Source organism: Melanerpes formicivorus, unplaced genomic scaffold (genome assembly GCF_026170545.1).
Source record: "Melanerpes formicivorus ecotype bairdi unplaced genomic scaffold, bMelFor1.0.p_v2 SCAF_121, whole genome shotgun sequence".
Taxonomy (NCBI): Eukaryota; Metazoa; Chordata; class Aves; order Piciformes; family Picidae; genus Melanerpes; species Melanerpes formicivorus.
Genome location: NW_027142473.1, coordinates 975129 through 996982, shown reverse-complemented (window position 1 = coordinate 996982; position 21854 = coordinate 975129). Strand labels below are relative to the sequence as shown.

General features: G+C 56.9%; 2 protein-coding genes across 5 annotated transcripts; one reads left to right on the top strand and one right to left on the bottom strand.

Annotated features, from left to right (window-relative positions):
- Window positions 1-701: 701 nt before the first annotated feature.
- On the bottom strand, window positions 702-14624 carry THNSL2 (threonine synthase like 2). Of its 2 annotated transcripts, none has more exons than XM_068167603.1 (9): window positions 14581-14624; window positions 13488-13715; window positions 12663-12857; window positions 11957-12109; window positions 10420-10650; window positions 8959-9107; window positions 5013-5138; window positions 3200-3339; window positions 702-2506 (listed from the first exon to the last, which is right to left on the bottom strand). In XM_068167603.1, the coding sequence occupies exons 2-9, from the start codon at window positions 13708-13710 to the stop codon at window positions 2278-2280; spliced, it is 1446 nt and encodes a 481-aa protein (XP_068023704.1). In that variant the 5' UTR covers window positions 13711-13715; window positions 14581-14624; the 3' UTR covers window positions 702-2277. The 2 variants fall into 2 exon arrangements, with proteins under 2 accessions (XP_068023704.1, XP_068023703.1); XM_068167602.1 differs by lacking the exon at window positions 14581-14624 and adding an exon at window positions 14447-14559.
- On the top strand, window positions 13108-20656 carry LOC137456288 (feather beta keratin-like). 3 transcript variants are annotated; one of them, XM_068167605.1, is made up of 3 exons: window positions 13108-14031; window positions 19421-19964; window positions 20065-20656. In XM_068167605.1, the coding sequence occupies exons 2-3, from the start codon at window positions 19769-19771 to the stop codon at window positions 20400-20402; spliced, it is 534 nt and encodes a 177-aa protein (XP_068023706.1). In that variant the 5' UTR covers window positions 13108-14031; window positions 19421-19768; the 3' UTR covers window positions 20403-20656. The 3 variants fall into 3 exon arrangements, with proteins under 3 accessions (XP_068023706.1, XP_068023707.1, XP_068023705.1); XM_068167606.1 differs by lacking the exon at window positions 13108-14031 and adding an exon at window positions 14148-14727 and having other exon boundaries at window positions 19644-19964; XM_068167604.1 differs by lacking the exon at window positions 13108-14031 and adding an exon at window positions 14148-14727.
- Window positions 20657-21854: the final 1198 nt, after the last annotated feature.

The window sequence follows — 21854 nt, the reverse complement described above, 5'->3', positions numbered from 1 at the left end:
CCCTGGGGTGCTGGGAGGGCAGCGTGGGGATGCATTTGCTTTGCACTGCCAGAGCCCACCAGGGCTTTACTGGGCTGCAGGCCCAGTGCCCCTCACCCTGCCCTTCCTGCTGCTTCCCTGCTGGGGATCTGGGTCCAGCCCTTCCCCCTCCCACCTCCCCCTCCTGCTGCAGTCCCAGGCAGAAGCCAGATGTGTAACCTCTTGCTTGGATGAGGAGCTGGGTGTGATTTCAGGCCTCTGTCCCCTCACCCAGAGTCTGGAGCTATGATTAAGAGCTGAAACTACAACTGGGCAGCCATGCCTGGCTGGGAACCACACGAGGTAGGGAGGCAGACCTGAGGTGGTGGAGTCCAGTCAGTGCAACCTCTGCATCCACCTCAGGGGCAGCAGATCACGGCAGGCAAGGGGCATCAAGGGGCTTCTCACCAGCACCACCAAGGACCTGCTGCAGTGCCCCCCAGCGCCAGGCCAACCCTTAGGGCAAGGCTGTTCCTGAGGAGAAGGCTGCACTGCTGCTTCTATAGGAGGCTGCTTTGGCTGTTAAGGAGGGGAATGCTGGCCCCATGAAACATCAGACCTCTCCTGGACCCCACCACCGTTTCCCTCCCAGGTGCTCGGTGCACACACCCAGCGGAGCTGTCAGCTTTAGAAACATCAGAAGCATGCAGGAGCTGCAGGTTTTCCCACCACAATCAACACAGCGTTTCCCTTACCCCATTACCTGGGCTGGAGCAGCCCCAGCCCCAGCCCCTGCCCTGGCTGAGGTGTGGGTCCCTCCTCTGCTGAGGAGTTTCGGTGGGACGGCAGGAGGCAGCGCGGGGCTGGGGGGAGCCAAGGAGCAGGCTGCCCAGGTGCCAGCAAGGCAGCCTGCAGCCAGGCAAAGCTTCCCACCCCCTCCCCCCGCACATTCGGCACCATCCCATGCCGACTCACTTCACAGAAGGTGCTTTCACCCCGCTAAACGCCACTAAACCTTCACATTAATCCTCCCATTACAGGACTTCCTTTGATGTCAGAGGGGGAATTTTGGGATGGTGAAGGGGGATTTTTTTCCCCCCACTGATGTAATTAATCCTTTTTTTCATTCCCTCCCCTTTTAGGCACAAGAGATTCCTGCCAGATGCATGGCTTGTGGAGGCAGCTCCCACACAAGGTATTTATATATTTCTCTGTCTGTGATGGGGAGGTGGCATTGAAAGGCCTGAAGTCTCAGGCAGCAGATAAAGGGAATTTCCCATTTGCCTCAGTGGTGGAAGCTGCCCAGGAAGAGTCTGCGGCAGCACGAGGACCCAAAGCTGTGAGATACAGCACTGGAGAGTAAAACCCTTAAGGGACCACTTTTGTCTGCTTCTGAACTACCCATCTGCTCCATCCAGGCAGATGTGTCCAGGACAAGCATCTGCTATTGATCACTGAGCAAGCCTCCATGCCTGGGAATGAGCCCTGGCACTGCTTAAATTACAGGGATGGGTAAAGCAGATCCACCCCACATCTGCAAAGATTTCCCGTTGAGCATGGAGTCACAGGATGCTAGGGCCTGGAACAGACCTCCAGAGATCATCCAGTCCAACCCCCTGCCAGAGCAGGGCACCCAGGGCAGGGCACACAGAACACATCCAGGTGGGACTGGAAAGGCTCCAGAGCAGGAGACTCCACAACCTCTCTGGGCAGCCTGCTCCAGGCTCCTGCAGCCTCACACCAGAGAAGTTTCTCCTCCTGTTGAGGTGGAACCTCCTGGCTGCCAGCTTGTCCCTGTTGGTCCTTGTCCTGTCCCTGGGCACCACCAAGGCCAGACTGTCAGCTGGGGTGCTGCTGGGGTGCTACTGGGGTCGCTGGGTACCCCTGCACAGGGCTGGAGCAGCTGGATGGTGCTCAGGAAAGTGGTGACTGTGGGTGGTGCTGAGGAAGCTTTCTGCAGTAGCAAGGGATGCTGGAGCAGGAGGCTTAATTCAGGGCTTCAGTCAGTTTTTATGAATCAGGAGGAAAGAGGACAGAGCTGCAGAGCTCTCTGCTGGAACTGGTATCAAACAGTCTCCCTGACCACAGCTGTCTGTCCTGGCTGAGAACTCACTGCACAGGGAGCACAGGCTCCATCCACTCCCACTGCAGCACAGGGCTCTGCTGGCTGGCACTGCCCAGCCCTGCCCTGGTAGCTCAGGGCTGTGTGGCTCCCTGCCCAGCCCTGCCCTGGTGGCTCAGGGCTGTGTGGCTCCCTGCCCAGCCCTGCCCTGGTGGCTCAGGGCTGTGTGGCTCCCTGCCCAGCCCTGCCCTGGTGGCTCAGGGCTGTGTGGCTCCCTGCCCAGCTGCCCCCCACTGCTCTGCTGCCGCTGCGATCCGCTCCCGGAGCAGCTGTGCCCAGTCCTGGTCCCGCTCCAGGGGTGTGGATCTGGTCTCCATGGCTGTCAAGGCTGTGATTCCAGGGGGGAGCTGGGGAGCCAGGCCAGCTCGGAGCACAGCCTCTTGAAACTTGGCTGGAGAGGCTGGAGCTAAGCAACACCTTGGTGTGCTGCAAAGGAAAGAAAAGCAAGCCCTGAGCTGCTGCAGGAAGAAGTGATAAATCATGGAATCATTAATGTTGGAAAAGACCTCTAAGATCATTCAGTCCAACCATAACCCAACTACCATGACCGCTACACCACGTCCTGAAGCACCACAGCTTCTTGAACTGTAGGCATGGGGACTCCACCACCTCCCTGGGCAGCCTGTGCCAATCCCTGACCACTCTTACAGCAAAGAATTTTTCCTCATCTCCAACCTAAGCCTCCCCTGGCACAATTTCAGGCCAGTTCCTCTCCTATCACCTGACAGAAGAGCCCAACCCCCACATGGCTGCAGCCTCCTCTCAGGGAGCTGCAGAGAGCAAGGAGCTCTCCCTCAGCCTCCTCTGCTCCACACCAAACCCCAGCCTCCCCAGCCCTCTTCTCCAGACCCTTCCCCAGCTCTGTTGCCCTTCTCTGGCCCTGCTCCAGCTCCTCAAGGTCCTTCTGGGAGTGAGGAGCCCAGAGCTGAACCCAGCACTCAAGCTGTGGCCTCCCCAGTGCTGAGCCCAGGGGCACAATTCCTGCCCTGCTCCTGCTGCCCACAGCACTGCTGCTCCAGGCCAGGCTGCTGGTGGCCTCCTTGCCCCCCTGGGCACCCCCTGGCTCATGTTCAGACAGCTGCCAGCCAACATTTCCAGTGCCCCCCCTGTCTGTCTCACCCATCTGGCTGGCAGTAGTGGTAGTGAGCAGCCAGGGCCGAGTGTGGGCACAGCAGGTAGAGGTTCTCCTCCCAGCAGCGCCGCATGGCTCCCACGATGTCCTCATCCGAGGCCGAGCAGGAGCGCAGGGTCGCGGACAGCTGTGAGCCAGGGGGAACAAAGGTTTGCCCAGGACATCACCACCCACCACAGTGCCTGCCAGGCTGGTCCCACAGGCACTCAGCAAAGCAGCTGGGAATGGGGAGGCTGGAGGTCCCCAGGGACTGCAGACAAAGGAGTTGCTCAGCAGCTGGGGCAGGAGGCACTGCTGGGAAGTGCTGTGGGGCTGGGGCCAGAGCGAAGGGTTCCATCCACAGGGGCTGGGGGGGTGGAGAGGAGCCAAGGCTCAGCTCCACACCATTTTCATGCTCCCAGGGAGCTTCTGAAGCCCACCCCAGTGGAGATGCTCTTCTCCCTTAGAATCACAGGATCACAGAATTGTCAGGGCTGGAAGGGACCTCAAGGCTCAGCCAGTCCCAACCCCCTGCCATGGGCAGGGACACCTCCCACCACAGCAGGTTGCTCACAGCCACATCCAGCCTGGCCTTCAAAGCTTCCAGGGATGAGGCTTCCACCACCTCCCTGGGCAGCCTGTGCCAGACTCTCACCACCCTCCTACTCAAGAACGTCTTCCTGAGCTCCAGTCTAACCCTGCTCTGCTCCAGCTTCAAACCATTCCCCCTTGGTCTGTCTGCAGACACCCTCAGGAAAAGTCTCTCTGCAGCCTTCCTGCAGGATCCCTTCAGCTATTGGAAAGCAGCTATAAGGTTCCCCCAGAATCCTCTCCTCTGCAGGCTGCACAGCCCCAGCTCCCTCAGCCTGTGCTCACAGCAGAGCTGCTCCAGACCTTGAAGCATCTTGGTGGCCCACTTAGACTCACCCCAGCAGCTCTGTGTCCTTTTGGTGCTGGAGACACCAGAACTGGAGGCAGAATTGGAAGTGGGGTCTCAAACACCACAATGTGAAACTCTTCTGGCCTCACACTCAAGCTTTTGGTAGGAAGATCTCCACTATCCCAGACAGACAGAATGGGATGGGTTGGAAGGATCCTTTAAAGGCCAACCCCCTGCAGCCAGCAGGGACATCTGAGGACAGACTGAGGGAGTCTGACAGACTGGGGGGGATGGGGAGAAGTGGGGAGATTCAGCTTGGGTGTTAGGAAGAAGTTGTTCCCCATGAGGGTGGTGAGAGACTGGCACAGGTTGCCCAGGGAGGTGGTGGAAGCCTCCTGCCTGGAGGTTTTGAAGGCCAGGCTGGAGGTGGCTGTGAGCAACCTGCTGTGGTGTGAGGTGTCCCTGCCCATGGCAGGGGGCTGGAACTGGATGAGGCTTGAGGTCCTTTCCAGCCCCTAACAATTCTGTGATTCTCTGATCTGCAACCAGAGCAGGTTGCTCAGAGCCCCAACCAACCTGACCTGGAATGGTTCCAGGGATGGGGCTTCCACCACCTCTCTGGGCCAGGGTCTCACCACCCTCAGGGTAAAAAATTCACCTTTGTGTTGAGGCTGAATCCCCCTCTTGTAGTTCCAACCCAGCAGCCCTTGTCCTGTCCCATACAGCTTTGTCACACCATGTGAAGATTCATTTGGTGACTTCCTTCACCGTGGAGGGGAGAGGAATCCCTTATCAGACCAGTACCTGGAATCCCTTATCAGACCAGTACCTGGAAGTACTTACTGTAATTGTTTAATTCTGAAACCCACTTGAGAACAGCTGGTAGCTACAAATCCCCTCCCACAGGGACACAGAGGGCCCTGCCCAAGTGAGGAACTGACCTTCCTGTGCAGGTCCTGCGGCAGCTGCAGGCTCCTGCTGGCTCTGAACTGCTCCATCAGCGCCCGCGTCCGGCAGCTGTCCGAGCCCGACAGCAGCCACAGGATCCTCTCCATGTTGTAAGGCTCCTGGGTTAACAAGGCAGGAGGTGAGCACCAGAACTCTCAGGCAGGAGATATCCCCTGTGGATTCTCTGGTGTCTAATTAGAGTGGAGGTCCTACTGCCACGTGTGTCGTGGTGGGAGCTGAGGTGAGCTCTGTGTCTTCCCCCTGCATCCTGAGACAAGTCTCTGGGATCACAGACTGCAGTGGTTGGGAGGGAGCCTCCAAGGGCAGCTTGGCCAAGCCCTGCAGGCAGCAGGGACAGCTCCAGCTAGAGCAGGCTGCCCAGGGACACAGCCAGGCTGAGCTTCAATGGCTCCAGGGACAGAGACTCAACCCCATCCCTGGGCAGCCTGTGCCAGTGTCTCCCCAGCCTCCCTCTGCAGAACTTCCTCCTCATGTCCAACCTAACTCTGCCCTGCTCCAGGTTCAAACCACTGCCCCTGGGCCTATCCCCACAGCCCCTTCTGAACAGTCCCTCCCCAGCCTGCCTGCAGCTCCCCTGCAGATATTGAACTGCAGCTTTGAGGTCTGCCTGGAGCCTTCTCTTCTCCAGGCTGCACAGCCCCAGCTCTCCCAGCCTGTGCCCATAGCAGAGGTTCTCCAGCCTCTCATCATCTTTGTGGCCTCCCCTGGACCCTCTCCATCAGGTCCATGTCTCTCTTGTGTTGGGGGTCCCAGAACTGCAGGTGAGGTCTCCCCACACCTGACATCACTGATGTCCTTCAGACCTCTGACCTGTGAGGGCAGTCTGTCAGTGACCATCAGACAGCAAAAACATCTAACAAAGGGACAAGTGGCACACAGGCAGTGTGACCACATCTGCACAGCCACCCCGAGCAGCCCAGGCTGGTAACAGCCCCTGCAGCTGCCAGCCAGCAACACCCTGGGCTCCTGGGCACTCACCCAGCTGCTGTGTGCCTGAGCCAGACAGCAGCTCCCTGCAGGGCTGCCCCACAGCCTCCATGGGCATGCAGGGCACGTGCAGGGCACATGCAGGGCAGGCCTGGCCCGCATGGCTGTGCAGCAGTTGCTGTTGTGACCCTGCAGCAAAACTCAGTGCAGGACCATGCAGGAGGGTCCCAAACCCACTGCCCTGACCACTGCCTCACCCCTGCACAGGCACCAAGATGTTTCCCCCTGAGCACAGCCAGCCCTGGGATCAGCTCCCAGGGGCAGCAGTGGAGTCCCCTGCATGGGACAGGTTGCAGGCTCAGCTTGCCAGGGGGCTGGGCCAGCTCATCTCAGCTGCTCCAGCACCTGCCGAGCTTGGAGCAGAGGAGCCTGGGTCCCCTCCAGCCTGGCCCTCCGGGGTTCTGGGATACATTCATCCATTTTTTTTGGCTGAAAGGAACAGACAGGACCAGGGGCACACAATCCCCAGTCCTATCACACCTGGGCTTGAGTCCTGCTCTGGATGAGCTCTTCATACCCTTCAGCAGCTGACAGTCTGTGACCTTTTGCCTTTCCATCCTGTCCTGCCTTGGACTTACTCAGCCTCTTGTGTCCTTATCTAGGTGGTTTATGGCCCCAGTCCTGTTCTTCATCTTCTCATCATCACCTCCCAGAGCCTCAGCTTGTAATCATCAGCCTGGTCTGGGTGTACCCTGCACTTTGCTTTGGGCTGTCCTCTGCTTCCCAGCCTGGCTGTCCTGAGAAGCTGTGTGTCCACCTTTCAGTGATGTGCTGCTGGGGGTGCCTCCATCACTGCCCTCCTGACACCTCTTCCCCTGTCTTCTTCTGCTCCCACACTCAGACCTTCCTCTTCACCCTCCACTCATACCACCCTGTGGTTTACACTGCAGCCATCACATTGACACCAGTAAGCTGAACTGGGCCAGGACACTGGTCTAAGCCCTGGCCTTGCCATTTCAGTTATTAGCCATCCCTCTGGTCTCTTTGTCCCATGCCACTGGAGCTGCTGGGTCCCAGTTAGAGGTCATGCTGAGGACTGTTGCCAAGGAAAGTCCTGCCATGATGACATGAGGCATGTGGTGCTCCCTGACCTCATTGCCAGAGAGGAGTCCTGGTTGGCTTTGGGAACTGCAAAGACACAGCAGCTGCTGGGATTCTCCTGGGATTACTCCTTCCAGGGCTCATCCACACACAATCACAGAACCACAGAAGGTTGGAAGGGAGCTCCAAAGCTCATCCAGTCCAACCCCCTGCACTCAGCAGGGACATCTTCCACTGGAGCAGGCTGCCCACAGCCCTCTCCAGTCTCACCTGGAATAGCTCCAGGGATGGAGCCTCAGCCACCTCCCTGGGCAACCTGCTGCAGTGTCCCAGCAGCCTCCTGGTGCAGAACTTGTTCCTCACATCCAATCTCAATCTGCTCTTCTCCAGCTCAAAGCCATTGTCCCTGGTCCTGTCCCTGCAGGCCTTTGCAAACAGTCTCTCTGCAGCCTTCTTGTAGCTCCCTTCAGGTCCTGGCAGGCTGCTCTAAGGTCTCCCTGGAGCCTTCTCTTCTCCAGGCTGAACACCCCCAGCTCCCTCAGCCTGTCCCCATAGCAGAGCTGCTCCAACCCCCTGAGCATTTTTGTGGCCTCCTCTGGACCCTCTCCATCAAGTCCAGGTCCTTCTGTTGTGGGCTCCAGACCTGGACACAGCCCTGCAGGTTTCACCATGAGACTCTGATTTACCTTTTACTCTTCATTAGTGTCTATCTGGAAAGTTTGCTCTGTTTCAGCTTGGTCTGCAGAAGAGGCAACCTAAAGGGGTTGTGCATGCTCCACCCTTAAAGGTTTCCAACACCCAACTGGACAAAGCCCTGAGTCACCCATGCTGACCTCAGGGCTGACCTCCTTGAGCAGGTCCCAACTAGAGACCCCCTGAACTCCCCTCCAGCATGAATGATCTGTTGAGCTGTGGAAACATTTGCATGGATGCTGCAGATGTGAGCTGAACAATGATGTCCCATGCAGCTGCACAGGTTGATGTGCAGAGGGACACAGCCATCCAAGTCCTTGGCACCTCTGGACATCACCTGGCTGCCTTCCCTTGTGATCCCAGAGTCTGGCACACACCTAGATGCCTCAGCAGACAATGCTGCTGAAGGAACATGGACCAAAAGCGGGGGGTCCAGCTATCCTTTGAGCCCTGAGAAGCCCCCAGAATTAATGCCTCAGGAGGAAAGTCAAGCTGCAGACCACAGCAGCCTGGTGATAGGAGCATAATGGCTCAGTGACCACAAAGCATGGCAGCTCCTCCAGCCTCCCAGGTGCCCCCTGGGTGTTTGAAGAGCTTTTGGACAATCCAGGTAGCTTAAGGCCATGGTGATGCACCCCCAAGTGTTTCACCCTTTGGTCACTTGTTTGGAAGCAGATCCAGTCCCTGTGGATCACAGGGAAGGTGTGAAAAGGGAGGTGCTTGCTTCCAGGTGCTTGCATTCTGTGCCTCTATGGCTTCTCATTTCTGAGGCTGCAGATGGCCATGGAAGAGGCATTTCTTCTGGGCTTTCCTACCTTCCTCTTGGTATTTTGCTCCTGGTGGAGCCTTTCAGAAGCATGAAGAAAGCCCTGGAGATGTGATGGGCTTTAGAATTGCCTAAGTGCCACCTTTTGAGAAATTGTCCCTCTCTTGCTCACCTTGCAGGGAGCAAAGCCCCAGAACACCAGCATTTAACAACGAGGTTTACCAAGTCAGGCTTGAAAAGTGAGGCAGAAGGTGTGTGAAGAAGGTGTCTGTGCACAAATGCTTGCTGTGTCTCACACCTCTTACTGCCTGGCATGGCCAGTGGCAGAATCATGCTCTCATGAACCAGGCAGAGCAGAGAACAAGAGAGAAAAGATGATCACAAGCTCTACTACTGGGTATCTTTCCCTCTGTGGCCAGTTCATTACATACCTGAATGTCCATGGCTGAAGCCAAGGTGGCCTTCACGCTCTGGGAGAGGGAGAAATCTCCATGCTGCACAGCCCTGTGAATGATGTCATTGCTGTTAACCACAGCAACGAGTCGAATGGGCAGCCCCATCCTCTGGGCAATGCAGCCAGCTGGAAACACAGGGACACAGGTGACTGATGGACAGCATCCACAGGAGGTGTAGCAGTGCATGGAGCAGGTAGTGCAGAAGCAGACAAATGTGGTCCCTTAGTGGACTCTGAGGTGTCTGTCTCAGTGTTTTGGTAGAGCACCAGACGACAAAACCCAGGGATGCAATGCCCCATCTGCCATCAAACACTGACCCTCCAGCAGCTGCTCCTGGGAAGAGTGATGGGTAGGGGACCAAGAGGCCAAGCAGCTGCTCTTCAAGCAAGAAATCACAGAATCAAAGAAAACATCCAGCTGGAAGAGAGCTCCAAGCTCACCCAGCCCAAGCCTCCACCCAGCACTGCAGGCTCAGCACCAAGCCATGGCCCTAAGCTCCACAGCTGCTGGCACACCCCCAGGGATGGGCACTGCAGCACTGCCCTGGGCAGCCTCTGCCAATCTCTGAGATCCCTTCCAGGGCAGAAAGATTTCCTGAGCTCCAGCCTGAGCCTCCCCTGGGGCAGCTTGGAACCATTGCCTCTGCTCCTGTCCCTTGCCACCAAGGAGCAGAAGCTGTGCCCCCTCCTCACCCCAACCTCCCTGCAGGGAGCTGCAGAGAGCAAGGAGGTCTCCCTCAGCCTCCTCTTCTCCAGCCTCAACACCCCCAGCTCCCTCAGCCCCTCCTCTAGCCCAGGGGCTCCAGGCCCTTCTCCAGCCTCACTGCCCTGCTCTGGACATGCTCCAGCCCCTCAGTGTCCTTCCTGGAGGGACAGCTCAGAGCTGAACACAGCACTCCAGCTGTGAAGCTTTTGGGCTCTTGCAGATTATTAATGCTGCCTCAGACAGGCAGCCTGGAAGTGGAATGAATGCAACTGAGTGCAGCACAGCTGTGCACCTATTTTGGGACTGAGATAACCCAGGACTCACCTTCAGAAGGCCAGACAAGGCAATTAAGAGTGGTTCCCTTGACTGTGCACTAACCTGCACACCACACAGGACTCCACACCTCTGTTAATGTCTTAGGAAATCAGAACCACAATATTTTGCCTCTTTTCTGAACCAAACACATTCTGCCCTCTTCTAGTGTGCCCAACCTCAAGATAGCTCCAGCCATCATCAAAGGGTGGTTTGGGACTTCTGCAGCTTGCAAATCAGCAGTGACAGCTGAATGAGTAACAAGCAGGCGTGAGTAATGAAATGCAAGTGGTTCTGAAGAGATCCCAGCAGCACCCAGAGTGGGTGTTTTAATAAGCAGCAGTGCTCAGTATCTGCAAAGGGCTTGCAGTCCACAGGTCACTGCACTCTTCCTCACCTAACCTATCTTTCCCCCCTCACCTGTGATGTTTCCTCCTCCTCCTGTTGGCACAACAATTTCCACCAGGGGCAGGGGGGTGGTGTCCAGGGCCGGGGCGCACTGGAAGTAAGCGTAGAAGTGGTGAGCGATCTGCACCATGATCCTGGACCAGTTGACAGAGTTCAGGCTCATCAGGTTGTATTTTCTGGCAAAATCCACATCAGCAAACAGCTCCTTGATGGGCTCATCGATTTCGTCGCTGTTCCCACGAGCTGTCAAGAGCAGAAGGGAAAGATTAGATCTGCCAGCATCAGCACAGCAGGCACCAGGTCCTTCTGCTGAGAAACAGGGCCAGCTGCAGGCCCTGCTGCACCCTGAGCTGCCGCTGTGCCAGAGGAGCTGTGTGAGCTGGGGGTGGGCAGCAGAACAGGAGTGCTAGGGGGGATTCTGCAGACATAGCATGCTGGGCTCTTGCCTAGACCAAGGAAGGTAAATGGCTTATGCCAAGGAGGTAAATTGCTGCATCCCGTGAGATCCCAAGGCAAGACCTGGCTGAACAGAGGAGTCACAGAATCAATCAGGTTGGAAAAGACCTGAGAGCTCATCAAATCCAACCTAACAACCAATAGCTAACACCACCTGACAACTAAACCATGGCACCAAGTGCCACATCCAATCCTTTTCTGAACACCTCCAGGGATGGGGACTCCACCACCTCCCTGGGCAGCACATTCCAATGGCCAATGACTCTTTCTGGGAAGAACTTTCTCCTCACCTCCAGCCTAAACCTCCCTGACACAGCTTGAGACTGTGTCCTCTTGTTCTGGTGCTGGGTGCCTGCAAGAAAAGATCAACCCCCACCTGGCTACAACCTCCCTTCAGGGAGTTGGAGAGAGCAAGAAGGTCTGCCCTGAGCCTCCTCTTCTCCAGGCTAAGCAACCCCAGCTCCCTCAGCCTCTCCTCACAGGGCTGTGCTCCAGACCCCTCCCCAGCTTTGTTGCCCTTCCTGGACACCTTCCAGCAGCTCAATATCTCTCTTAAACTGAGGAGCCCAGAACTGGACACAGGACTCAAGGTGTGGCCTAGCCAGTGCTGAGCACAGGGCAGAATGACCTCCCTGCTCCTGCTGGCCACACTATTGCTGATCCAGGCCAGGGTCCGTGGCAGAGTCCATGGGACAGCTCAGGCACCCAGTGGTGTTTCCTGCCCATGGGCATGGCACAGCAGCGGGGGATGGACCACCCATGAAGGCGAAGGTACAGAGGTGACCTTCAATTGTCTTGGTGCCAGGAAATGGTGCTGAATACAGGTCAGCTACACAGGAACTGCCTGCATGGAGATAGCTCTGATCTGTGGCCAGGAAACAAGGAAGCCCTGAACCATTTGGTCATCACACTGGGGATGGCTGCTGCAGGCTCAAACAGGGACAGTCTGTTACTGTGCTTCTGTCTGACCCAGTGACCGTGGTGGCAATGACCTGGCTGGCTGCAGCTGCTAAAGCAGCAACCCCCTGACTTTTGGGGTCCTAGATCTGCCACAGCAGGGGCATACAGCAGACAGCTCAACAGCAATGCCAACCAGCAAAGACGTGGACGTTGTCTTCAATGACTGTGGTCATCTGGAGTTCCTGTATCTGGGTGCAGAGCCCCTTGGGCAGCAGAACAAAGATATCCATGTTCTTCTGCCCTCTCACACTCTCGATGGCTGAGCTCCCTGTGTCCCCTGAAGTGCCTGTTTCAAAGTGAAGAAGAAGCAAGAAAAGCAAAAAATTCAATCACAGAACTGTCAGGGCTGGAAGGGAGCTCAAGGCTCAGCCAGTCCCAACCCCCTGCCATGGGCAGGGACACCTCACACCACAGCAGGTTGCTCACAGCCACATCCAGCCTGGCTGCAAGCACCTCCAGGCAGAAGGCTTCCACCACCTCCCTGGGCAGCCTGTGCCAGGCTCTCACCACCCTCATGGGCAACAACTTCTTCCTCACAGGCAATCTCAATCTCCCCACTTCTAGTTTTGTTCCATCCCCCCCAGTCCTATCACTCCATGACACCCTCACAAGTCCCTCCCCATGATGAGTTAGGCAAACTTGCAGTGCTGCACTGTAAGAAGATGCAGGGATGCTCCATGAGATGCTTTTTGATGGAGCAGCCACCCTGGCATTGCCCAGAGACCAATCACCAGCCACATACAAGGCAGTACCACCCTGGTTCATCCATGGGGAGGATCATAGGCTCACAGCTCCCAAGGTAAAGAAATTTTCACCCCCCCCCAAAGGGATGTACTCACCCACCAGGATAGTGACATGCTTCTGCTGTTTCTCCAAGAAGTACTGCAAGAACTGCCCGGTGCAGGACAAGGACAGGTCCTTAAAGGCGTAAGTAACCCCATGCCACAGCTCCAAAACATTCAGCCCACCCTTCAGCCTGGACAGATGGATGATGTCCTTGTGTCTGAACCTGCTGAAGGCCCTGTCAATCAGGTCTGGAGGGGGAAAGGTGCTCTTAGATTGGGCTGAGAAGCATTTTCTGACCCACAGCTTCCTTCACTTGTGCTCTTCATGCTGCTGGGAGGCTTTCTACATAACCAAAGACTCTAAATTGCAGAAGTGACAGATACCTAACAAGTTATTCTTAGTTATTAGTAGTTGTTAGCTACTAGGAGCAGCCCAGCCCAGTGTCACTGTGCTTGATAGCTGCACGCAAAGTTACACCCAGGGCAAACTGCGGTAAAATACAATAGAGGGGCCTCAAATGCCACCACAGCGCAGCAGAGAGAGAGACTGAAGCTGCCCTCTGCTGGCAGTGAGAGCTGATAAATGTCACAAACACGCAAAGCAGGGTCTGGAGGAGAGCATGGAGCAGCAGCAAGCTCTGGTGGGAGGGCAGGTCTGGAGCCCCGCAGCAAGCAGCCCAAGCTCCTGTCTGCACACAGGCAACGCCTGCTCTTCTCCAGGAGGTGACAAGCCCCAGGAAGATGACAGGGGAGGGGATGACAGAACGGAGCAGGCAGTACGCATCAGGCTCCATCCTCCGGGGACACGCAGCCACATCTGACCGCTCCCAAATCCTCAGCCGGTGGCTGCGGGCAGCTCCCGGCACGGCTGGGGCTCACCGTTGAGCGTGGTCGGCGGCACCAGCGCGGCCGGGATGAAGAGGGCACAGAGCTCCTTCACCAGCTCCCGGTAGGAGAGGCGGCTCCACCGCCGCAGGGTGTCCCCATCCAGCGAGGGGATGTGCTGGGGCATGAAGAGCCCCCCGTCGGGTGCGTAGCCGGAGAAGAGGGCTCCCTCGAAGTCCACAGCCCCCACGCCTCCCCGTGTGCTGACGTACTGCATGGGTGCTGGGGAGGCAACACCGTCAGTGCTAGGGCCCTGCAGCTTCTCTCCTGCCAGGAACAGCCCAAGCTGGCTCCCCACAGAACTTCCCCTGCGCCTAGGCAGAGCTCCTCAGGGAACAAACCACCTCCTGCGGAGGCAGCGGCAGGGCTGCGGCGCAGCGGGGCCGGCAGGGGGCACGGGGGGGTTGCAGGCAGTGGGATTTGCACTGCAGGGGCTGCTGCCTCCTCACCCTGCGGTCCCCGCGCACTTCCCACCCTGCCCAGGAGCCATTGCCCGGCCGGAGCAAAAGCCCTGACGGCACTGAAGTCACTGTACCAAGTACGTCATGTCCCTACGGGCTGCCTGCCAAAGCAAAGGGAAAGGGGGGGGGGGGGGGGGGGGGGGGAGAAAAGAGAAGGGGAAAAAAAGAAAAAAAAAAAAAAGGGGGAAAAGGAGGGAAAGCTAAAGAGAGGAAAAAAAAAAGGGGGGGGGGGTGGAGAAAAAGAAGAAAAAGAGGAGGAAAAAGAAAAGGAAAGTAAAACTAAAAAGAGGAAAACTCAGCGCCGGCAGGAGCGGTGTTTTCAGAGCAGGTCGATCACAGGGGTGAAGCTAAGGGCAGGATTTAACTCGGCGTGGGAAGAGCTGCGTTCAGTCTGCCGGAATCGTGCACACCCCACCGGGCAGCCCCTGGCCCTGCCAGCAGCGGCACCTCCTGACCCAGGGAACCCCCCCCCCCCGCCCCAGCCCTTCCCACCTGGGCCCCTCTGGCCAGCGCTGAGCCCCTCGGCGCGGCACAGTCACACAGCCACCTGCCCCCGCCCAGAGCCAGCGGCGCAGCCAAGCGACCGCCGCCGCCTGCAACCCAGCTGCCTTTGCACCGGTGCTCACGGAAAACTGCTCCCCGTTGCAACCAGCCCAGGATGTTCTTCTCATGCAGTCGCTGCTCCTCTAGCTGCAGCACCGCTGCTGCAAGCAGCAGCCCTGCAGCGACCCCGAGGACGATGCAGGAAAGGTGGAGCCGAGCTGCGCTTGGAGGTACTGGGCAAGAGGCGGCAGGGCACAAATCCAGTTAAATATTAGGAAATAGCTTCTAACAGAGAGGGTGATGAGGCACGGGGCATGGAGAGCTTGTTATCACCACTGCCACCACAGGGGAGCTCAAAATTCGACTGGGGAAGCACTGAGCTGCCTGATTTATCTGTGCAGTTGGATTTAAAGCTGAGGCTGAACCTGCTTAAAGCAGAGTTTGAGTCAGAAACCTGCATAGGTCCCTTCCAGCCAAACTCTGCCTGTAACTGGGCTGTGCAAAGCTTGCAAGGATGGGATGTCCCAATAGCCCCATCCCACCCATGGGGAAACTGAGGCACAGGAGGGAGAGGGGACCTCATTGTTCCTTGCAGGGAAGGAACGTCTCTTTTCTTACTCTTTAACAAGCAGTGGTTTTCAAAGGGCAAGATCAGCACAGGAGTTGTGGCTGCACAGTCCAAGAGTGCAGCCACTGTGTGCTGCTGGAGCATGTGCAGGGACTTCAGCCCAGGAAAACAAGGTGCAGAGGATGGCTGGTAGCAGCCAGCTGTGAGCTGGGAAGCCCAGGTCTGCAGTAAGGGACACAAAGCAGCAGAGTCCAACCCAGCATCGTTGCCTCTCCAGGTCTGGGGAGTACCTGGAGCTGTGAGAAACATCTCTGGTAGAGAGCAGTGCAGTCATTACCCCAAGCACCAACATGGAAATAGACTTCTGCAGCCAGCATGCAGCAGGGACTCTTCTGCAAGCTTCTCAGTGGGAGGCCAGAGATAAACTTCAGGCTCTGGGCAAAGATCACAGAAGCAGAGAATCATTATGGAAGGGAAAGACCTTTAAGATCGTTGAGTCCAACTGTAACCCAAATACCATGACCACTAAACCACATCCTGAAGCACCACAGCTACAGCCTCTTGAACACCTCCAGGCATGGGGACTCCACCACCTCCCTGGGCAGCCTCTGCCAATCCCTGACCACTCCTGCAGAAAAGGGACTTTTCATCATCTCCAACCTAACCCTCCCCTGGCACTACTTCAGCCCCTTGCCTCTCATCCTATCACCTGAGACTAGGAAGCAGAGCCCAACTCCCACCCCACTGCAGCCTCTTCTCAGGGAGCTGTGGAAAGCAATGAGGTCTCCCTCAGCCTCCTCTTTGCCACACTAAACATCCCCAGCTCCTTCCAATGGTTAACAACTCTCTCCTCACCTCCAGCCTAAACCTCCCCTGGCACAGCTTGAGACTGTGTCCTCTTGTTCTGGTGCTGCTTGCCTGCGAGAAGAGACCAACCCCCACCTGGCTACAACCTCCCTTCAGGGAGTTGTAGAGAGCAAGAAGGTCTCCCCTGAGCCTCCTCTTCTCCAGGCTAAGCAACCCCAGCTCCCTCAGCCTCTCCTCACAGGGCTGTGCTCCAGACCCCTCCCCAGCTTTGTTGCCCTTCTCTGGACACCTTCCAGCATCTCAACATTTTTCCTAAACTGAGGGGCCTAGAACTGGACACAGGACTCAAGGTGTGGCCTAACCAGTGCTGAGCACAGGGCAGAATGACTTCCCTGCTCCTGCTGGCCACACTGTTCCTGATGCAGGCCAGGATGCCATTGACCTTCTTGGCCCCCTGGGTACACTGTGGGCTCATGTTCAGCTGCTGTCAACACAGTGTTAAAGGCTTTACTGAAGTCCGTGCAGACTGCATCCACAGCCTTTCCCTCATCCACTGTGCAGGTCACTGGTCATAGAAGGACGTGAGGTTGGTCAGGCAGGACCTGCCTTTCATGGTCCCGTGCTGGCTGGGCCTGATCCCACCCTTGCCCTGCATTTGCCATGTGAGCACACCTGAGATGAACCTCTCCATAATCTTCCCTGGTACCAGGGTCAGGCTGACAGGCCTGGAGTTCCCCTTGGAAGATGGAGTTGCTCAAGGTCAAACAGAGCAGCAGCAGCAGAGCAGCAGGCAAACAGCAGCTCTTGCATAATGTATCTGACTTTACCCAGTGGACCAGAGTTCTGCTGATGGTCTTCCCTTCTTGGCCACTTCCAGAAGTCATCTAGAAGGAGAGCTGCTTGCCTGTAATCACATCAGTTGTGGTGCCCAAGCAGCCCACACCTCCCTGCCACCAGGAGGTCTCCCTGCTCAGCTTTTCTACAAAGATGAAGCCTGAGCCACTCAAACCTGCTGTGGGTCCCCCCCACACCTGCAGCCCCCAGGTCCTCATGGCACACTGGTCTGTAATGGGGTGTTGGCCCCTAGCATCCTGGTCCATTCACTGGAAAAAAAAGAGGCAGCAGGGCTGGGTCTTGTTCTTCAAGAATGACTCAGGTCACTGAAAGCCTCCAGGTTCACCTGGCCAGCTGAGGCAAGTGGCCATGTCCCTGAAACAGAGCCTTAGCTCCCTGTCATGTTCCAGAGGTAGCTGACAACAAACCCTTCATAACATCTCTGGACAGAGCAGAGCAATACTAGAAATGAAGCAAATGCTGAGAGCTGCAGGACACTTCACCTGTCTCCTCTGACCTCTCCCAGTGTGCAGAGGGGAATTCACTGCACTCTCTGCCTACACAGAGGCAGAGCACACCTTGAGCCCAGCTCAAAGTTACGCCAGAATGAGGAAGGGAAGGGACTTTTGACAAGGGCTGGGAGTGAATGGATTGAAGCTTGAGGAGGGCAGATTGAGACTGGAGATGAGGAAGGTCTTGCCAGTGAGGGTGGTGAGACACTGGCACAGGTTGCTCAGGGAGGTTGTGGATGTCCCTTCCTGGAGGTGTTCAAGGCCAAGCTGGATGAGACCTTGAGCAGCCTGTGCTGGTAGGAGGTGTCCATGCCCATGGCAGGGCATTGGAACTGGGTCATCATTAAGGTCCCTTCCAACTCAAAGCATTCCCTGAATCGATGAAATGCCCAGGAAAAGCTGCACAAGCTGATAGGTTTCATTGCCAGTGTAATAATTAATACAGCAACGTGCAGCTGATCACCTCCACAAGGGTCACCCAGTACACCCCAGCAGCACCTCAGCCACTCCCTGCTCCGTGGGGCTTTATGCCTCTGGGCCTTTACTTAGCAGGTGTCTCATTCTTTCAGTGTCTGATAGCTCTGCCAGATGCCCTCCATCCTCTAATGGATTTATTTTCATCAAGTGAAGAGTTTACAACGAGGTTGATGATTAAAGACACAGAGATCTGGTGCTGAGGGACGTGGTTTAGCACCAGGCTTGGCAGAGTTAGAGAGTGGTAGGGCTGGAGCATGTCCAGAGAAGAGCAAAAAAGGCTGGAGAAGGGCCTGGAACCCCCGGGGCTAGAGGAGGGGCTGAGGGAGCTGGGGGTGTTCAGGCTGGAGAAGAGGAGGCTGAGGGAGACCTCCTTGCTCTCTACAGCTCCCTGCAGGGAGGTTGGAGTGAGGAGGGGGAACAGCCTCTGCTCCTTGGTGGCAAGGGACAGGAGCAGAGGCAATGGTTCCAAGCTGCCAAAGGGGAGGCTCAGGCTGGATCTCAGGAAATCTTTCTGCCCTGGAAGGGATCTCAGAGATTGGCAGAGGCTGCCCAGGGCAGTGCTGCAGTGCCCATCCCTGGGGATGTGCCAGCAGCCTGTGGAGCTGGTGCTTAGGGACATGGTTCGGTGCTGAGCCTGCAGTGCTGGGTGGAGGGTTGGCCTGAATGAGCTTGGAGGACTCTTCCAACCAGATGTGTTCTGTGATTCTGTGCTGTTCTTGAAGGCCTTTTCCAACTCAGAGGAGCCTGTGGTCCTATGATTCAGCAATGCACGTCCCATGCAGCGCCCCTGCCACAAAGAAAAGCTCTAGCAGGATAGCTGCTGTTCCATATCTGCAGACAGAAAGGGCAGCAGGGCTGTTGCCAGAGTTTGCTGTGCCCTGGGCCAACCAGCAGTGACAGCCCTCCCTAGTGAGGTCATCAACAGCAGGGACTGCTTGTGTGGCAGCCACAGGTGAGCAGAGAGCACAGGGGAGGCATGGGGGCATGCACCCCCACAAGGCTGTTTCTTGGGAGGTCTTTCCCTATGCTCAGCCCTGCAAGTTCCATGAACTCCAGGTGAGAGCTCCACAGCTTCAACAGCATTTGGACTTTTAAAAAGCAAGGAGGGGAAGAAAGTGCCCACTGGGGCTCCTCCACTGCAGCACAGACCCACAGCTGGAAAATGGCATAGCCTTTAATTAGCCTGTCCTGGTGTGAGCTAGGCCAGAGCTAATTCTGGTCAGGGGTTTGCCTTCTCAGCTCAGTCCCTGCTCAGAGAGGCACTTTCCAGGAGGATTTTCTGGAGAACCTGCCCTAGAGACAACGTGAAGCTCACCAGGGTCTAATATCTCAGATCTTCCTACTGAATCCTCAAACACAGGAGGGCTCTGAGATTTCTCACACTCCTCAAGAATAGCTCCAAGGCACCATGGCCATCCCAAGCTAAGGCACAGTGGCCTCCCAAGGTCAGCAGTCAGGTCCCTCAGCATTTTTGCCCATTCCCACACCACTCCTTCCCACCTCCATTCATCTTCCCAGCATCCAGCGCTGCTTGTCTGACAAACAGCCTGGAAATGCTCATCTGGCCACATAGCCATTGTCCAACCCTTGGGAGGAAGCCCCAGCACAGGCCCTGGACTCTGCAGCCACAGGCTACATGCTGGAATCTAGGGAGAAACACCAGGCCTACGCACAGGCTCAGCAGCACCTGAGCCTGGCTAAGTCACATGTTCTGTGTTCACCTAGGTTGCTCTTATTCAAACCTGTTCATCTTTAGGAAGATGGGGACAGTCTGCACTTGAATCTGTATGACTTCCAATGGAAAGCCTGTTGGCCCTTCTGGGCGCTTTTGACCTTCATGTCTGACTCCAAAGAGACTCTTGCACACCAAGCACCTCAAAAGGCCATAATCTGTGTTCTGAAAGTGCAGAGTGGCAGAGCTGCTGACCTCACTGCTTACTCCTCTCAGAACAGAAGGCTCCACCACTGAGGAACCGCTGTGCCCAAGATGCCCTCCAGGCTCCAGCTCACATCCAGCTCCCTCTTTGCTCATAAACCACAGAGCCAGAGGAAAATTTGCAGGGCTGCCAGGAAATGAGGCCCCTGGACACAAGGCACCTACAAACCACAGCACCCCAGTGCCACGCCATGACCTCACTGCTGACACCCCACCTCTTCTGGGCTGGGCTCACCTCTGCTGACAGCCCTGCCAGCATAAAGCCGGCCCAGCGCCTCTCTCCCTCACAGACGCCTCCTGACGCCTTCTCCTGCGCTCTGCTCCCTCCACCAGGTCAGCCTCCAGCCCCTCACCCTCCTTCTCCTGCCCCACTGGCCATCTCTCTCACACCCCCGAGCCCCTGCGCTCCCTCCACACCCTCTCTCTCTTCCAGGGACCCTCCACCCCACACCCATGGCCTGCTACGACCGCTGCCACCCCTGCGGACCCACCCCGCTGGCCAACAGCTGCAACGAGCCCTGCGTCAGGCAGTGCCAGGACTCCCGCGTCTTCATCCAGCCTTCCCCCGTGCTGGTCACCCTGCCAGGACCCATCCTCACCTCCTTCCCCCAGAGCACCGCCGTCGGATCCTCCTCAGGGGCTGCCCTGGGCACCGAGCTCAACGCCCAGGGAATGCCCATCTCCTCCGGCGCCTTCGGCAACGGCTACGGCTACGGCTTGGCTGGCCTGGGCTATGGCTGCGGCGCCGCAAGAGGCTCCTACCCCTGCTGAGGGCCCTGCACACCAACCCTGACACCACACGCAGCCTGCAACAGCTCCTGCAACACAAGCCCCTGGCCTCATGCTCGCCCTGCTTGCCCCTCACACTGCCTCCCTTCCTGTGCCTTGCTGCTCCTGCCTCTGCCCTCTGCTTTGCCCTCAATAAACTTCTCCTGCAGACCAGACCCACATGCCTCCTCTGAATTTCTTCTCAAGGCCAGGCCTCACCTGGCCTTTGCAGTCGCTCAAAAAGGTCAACAGCAGCTCTCCTCACAAATACGCCACCAGCAACACCTCACAGCAGCACCTTGGGAGGGTTTGGATTGTGACACAGCCCCAGCTGTGCCTCACACAAAGGCTCCAACACCACAACGTTCCTCTGTGATGCCTCTGGCCAAGTCCCTCCACAGGCTGCTCAGCTGACCACCAGCCTTGCTGTCGAACCCTCACTTGGTGTAGTGCTTGGTCCTTCTTGGACCATCTGCCTGGCCAGTGTACCCATTCCCCCCAGGTGGCTGTTCCCAGGCCATGCTCTTACCTTCCTATGGCATCCTCAACTCACCCCCTGGGGAGCAGCCTTAGGACACCATTTCCTCTTCACTGCAGGCTCTGGGCTAGTGTTGTAGTTTTTGCTGGGTGCCCTCTGCTACAGGGGTGCTTCCTGTGTCCAGAGCCCAGCCCATTGGGTGGACACAGGTAATTAGGTATTTCCTACCATGATTCCTGCACCACTATAAAATCCACGTCGAGGTCTGGCACTTCCTCTTTTCCTTCCTCTCCGCCACCCGGTAACTGGGGGATATGTCTCCCGGCCGTGGCCCTGGTTAGGACCAAAGCCATGGGGGGATGGGCAATCTCAGACCTGGCCAGCTGAGGCTCGCCTAGCAGTGGGGGCGTGGGGAGGGAGGAGGAGACCTGTGGGTCTTTGGAGCACCCTCAGGTGGGGATGGGATCGTTCAGGGTCTGTTTTGGGGTCTCTCTTGTCACTGTGCTTCTAGCTTTCTGCACGCACTCACTGTTCTCTATTTACACTTTCCATCACTTTGGCAATCCGTTTGTCTGGCTCGTTATTTCTGCGCGTGGTGGGGAGGGGCTTTGCCCCAACCCATTACAACTAGCATTCTCCAGCCTCACAGGGGAAAACGTCTGAGCTGAAGAGGCCATGGGGGTGGGTTGGAAAAGGGCCTGAAGACCTCTCTTCAAACCAAAAGACCCAGCCAGAACACCACAGAGTAGCACTAGGAGACTTCCAGAATGTAACTCAAACCATTCTCATGGCCAAATTCAGGCTTGGACGCACCAAGGCTCTTCTGCCCACACCTCAGCCATCCTCTCTCCCTGGCACCACACTCCTGAAGCACAGAGTCACAAGTTGGAAATGTCCCTCAGTAGAACTGACTGCAGCCTTTAACCAACACTCCCAATCCAACTCCAAACCAGTGCCCTACGCACCACAGATAGAAC

Bases quoted from the DNA above. Each gene is read 5' to 3' on its own strand.
- LOC137456288 (XM_068167605.1), top strand. From the start codon at position 19,769: ATGAGGCCCCTGGACACAAGGCACCTACAAACCACAGCACCCCAGTGC. The intron at 19,965-20,064 runs GTCAGCCTCCAG...TCTCTCTTCCAG, and splicing joins CGCTCTGCTCCCTCCACCAG to GGACCCTCCACCCCACACCC.
- THNSL2 (XM_068167603.1), bottom strand. From the start codon at position 13,710: ATGCAGTACGTCAGCACACGGGGAGGCGTGGGGGCTGTGGACTTCGAG. The intron at 12,110-12,662 runs GTGAGTACATCC...ACTTTGAAACAG, and splicing joins GCATGTCACTATCCTGGTGG to GCACTTCAGGGGACACAGGG. The intron at 5,139-8,958 runs GTATGTAATGAA...TTGTTAACCCAG, and splicing joins CTTCAGCCATGGACATTCAG to GAGCCTTACAACATGGAGAG.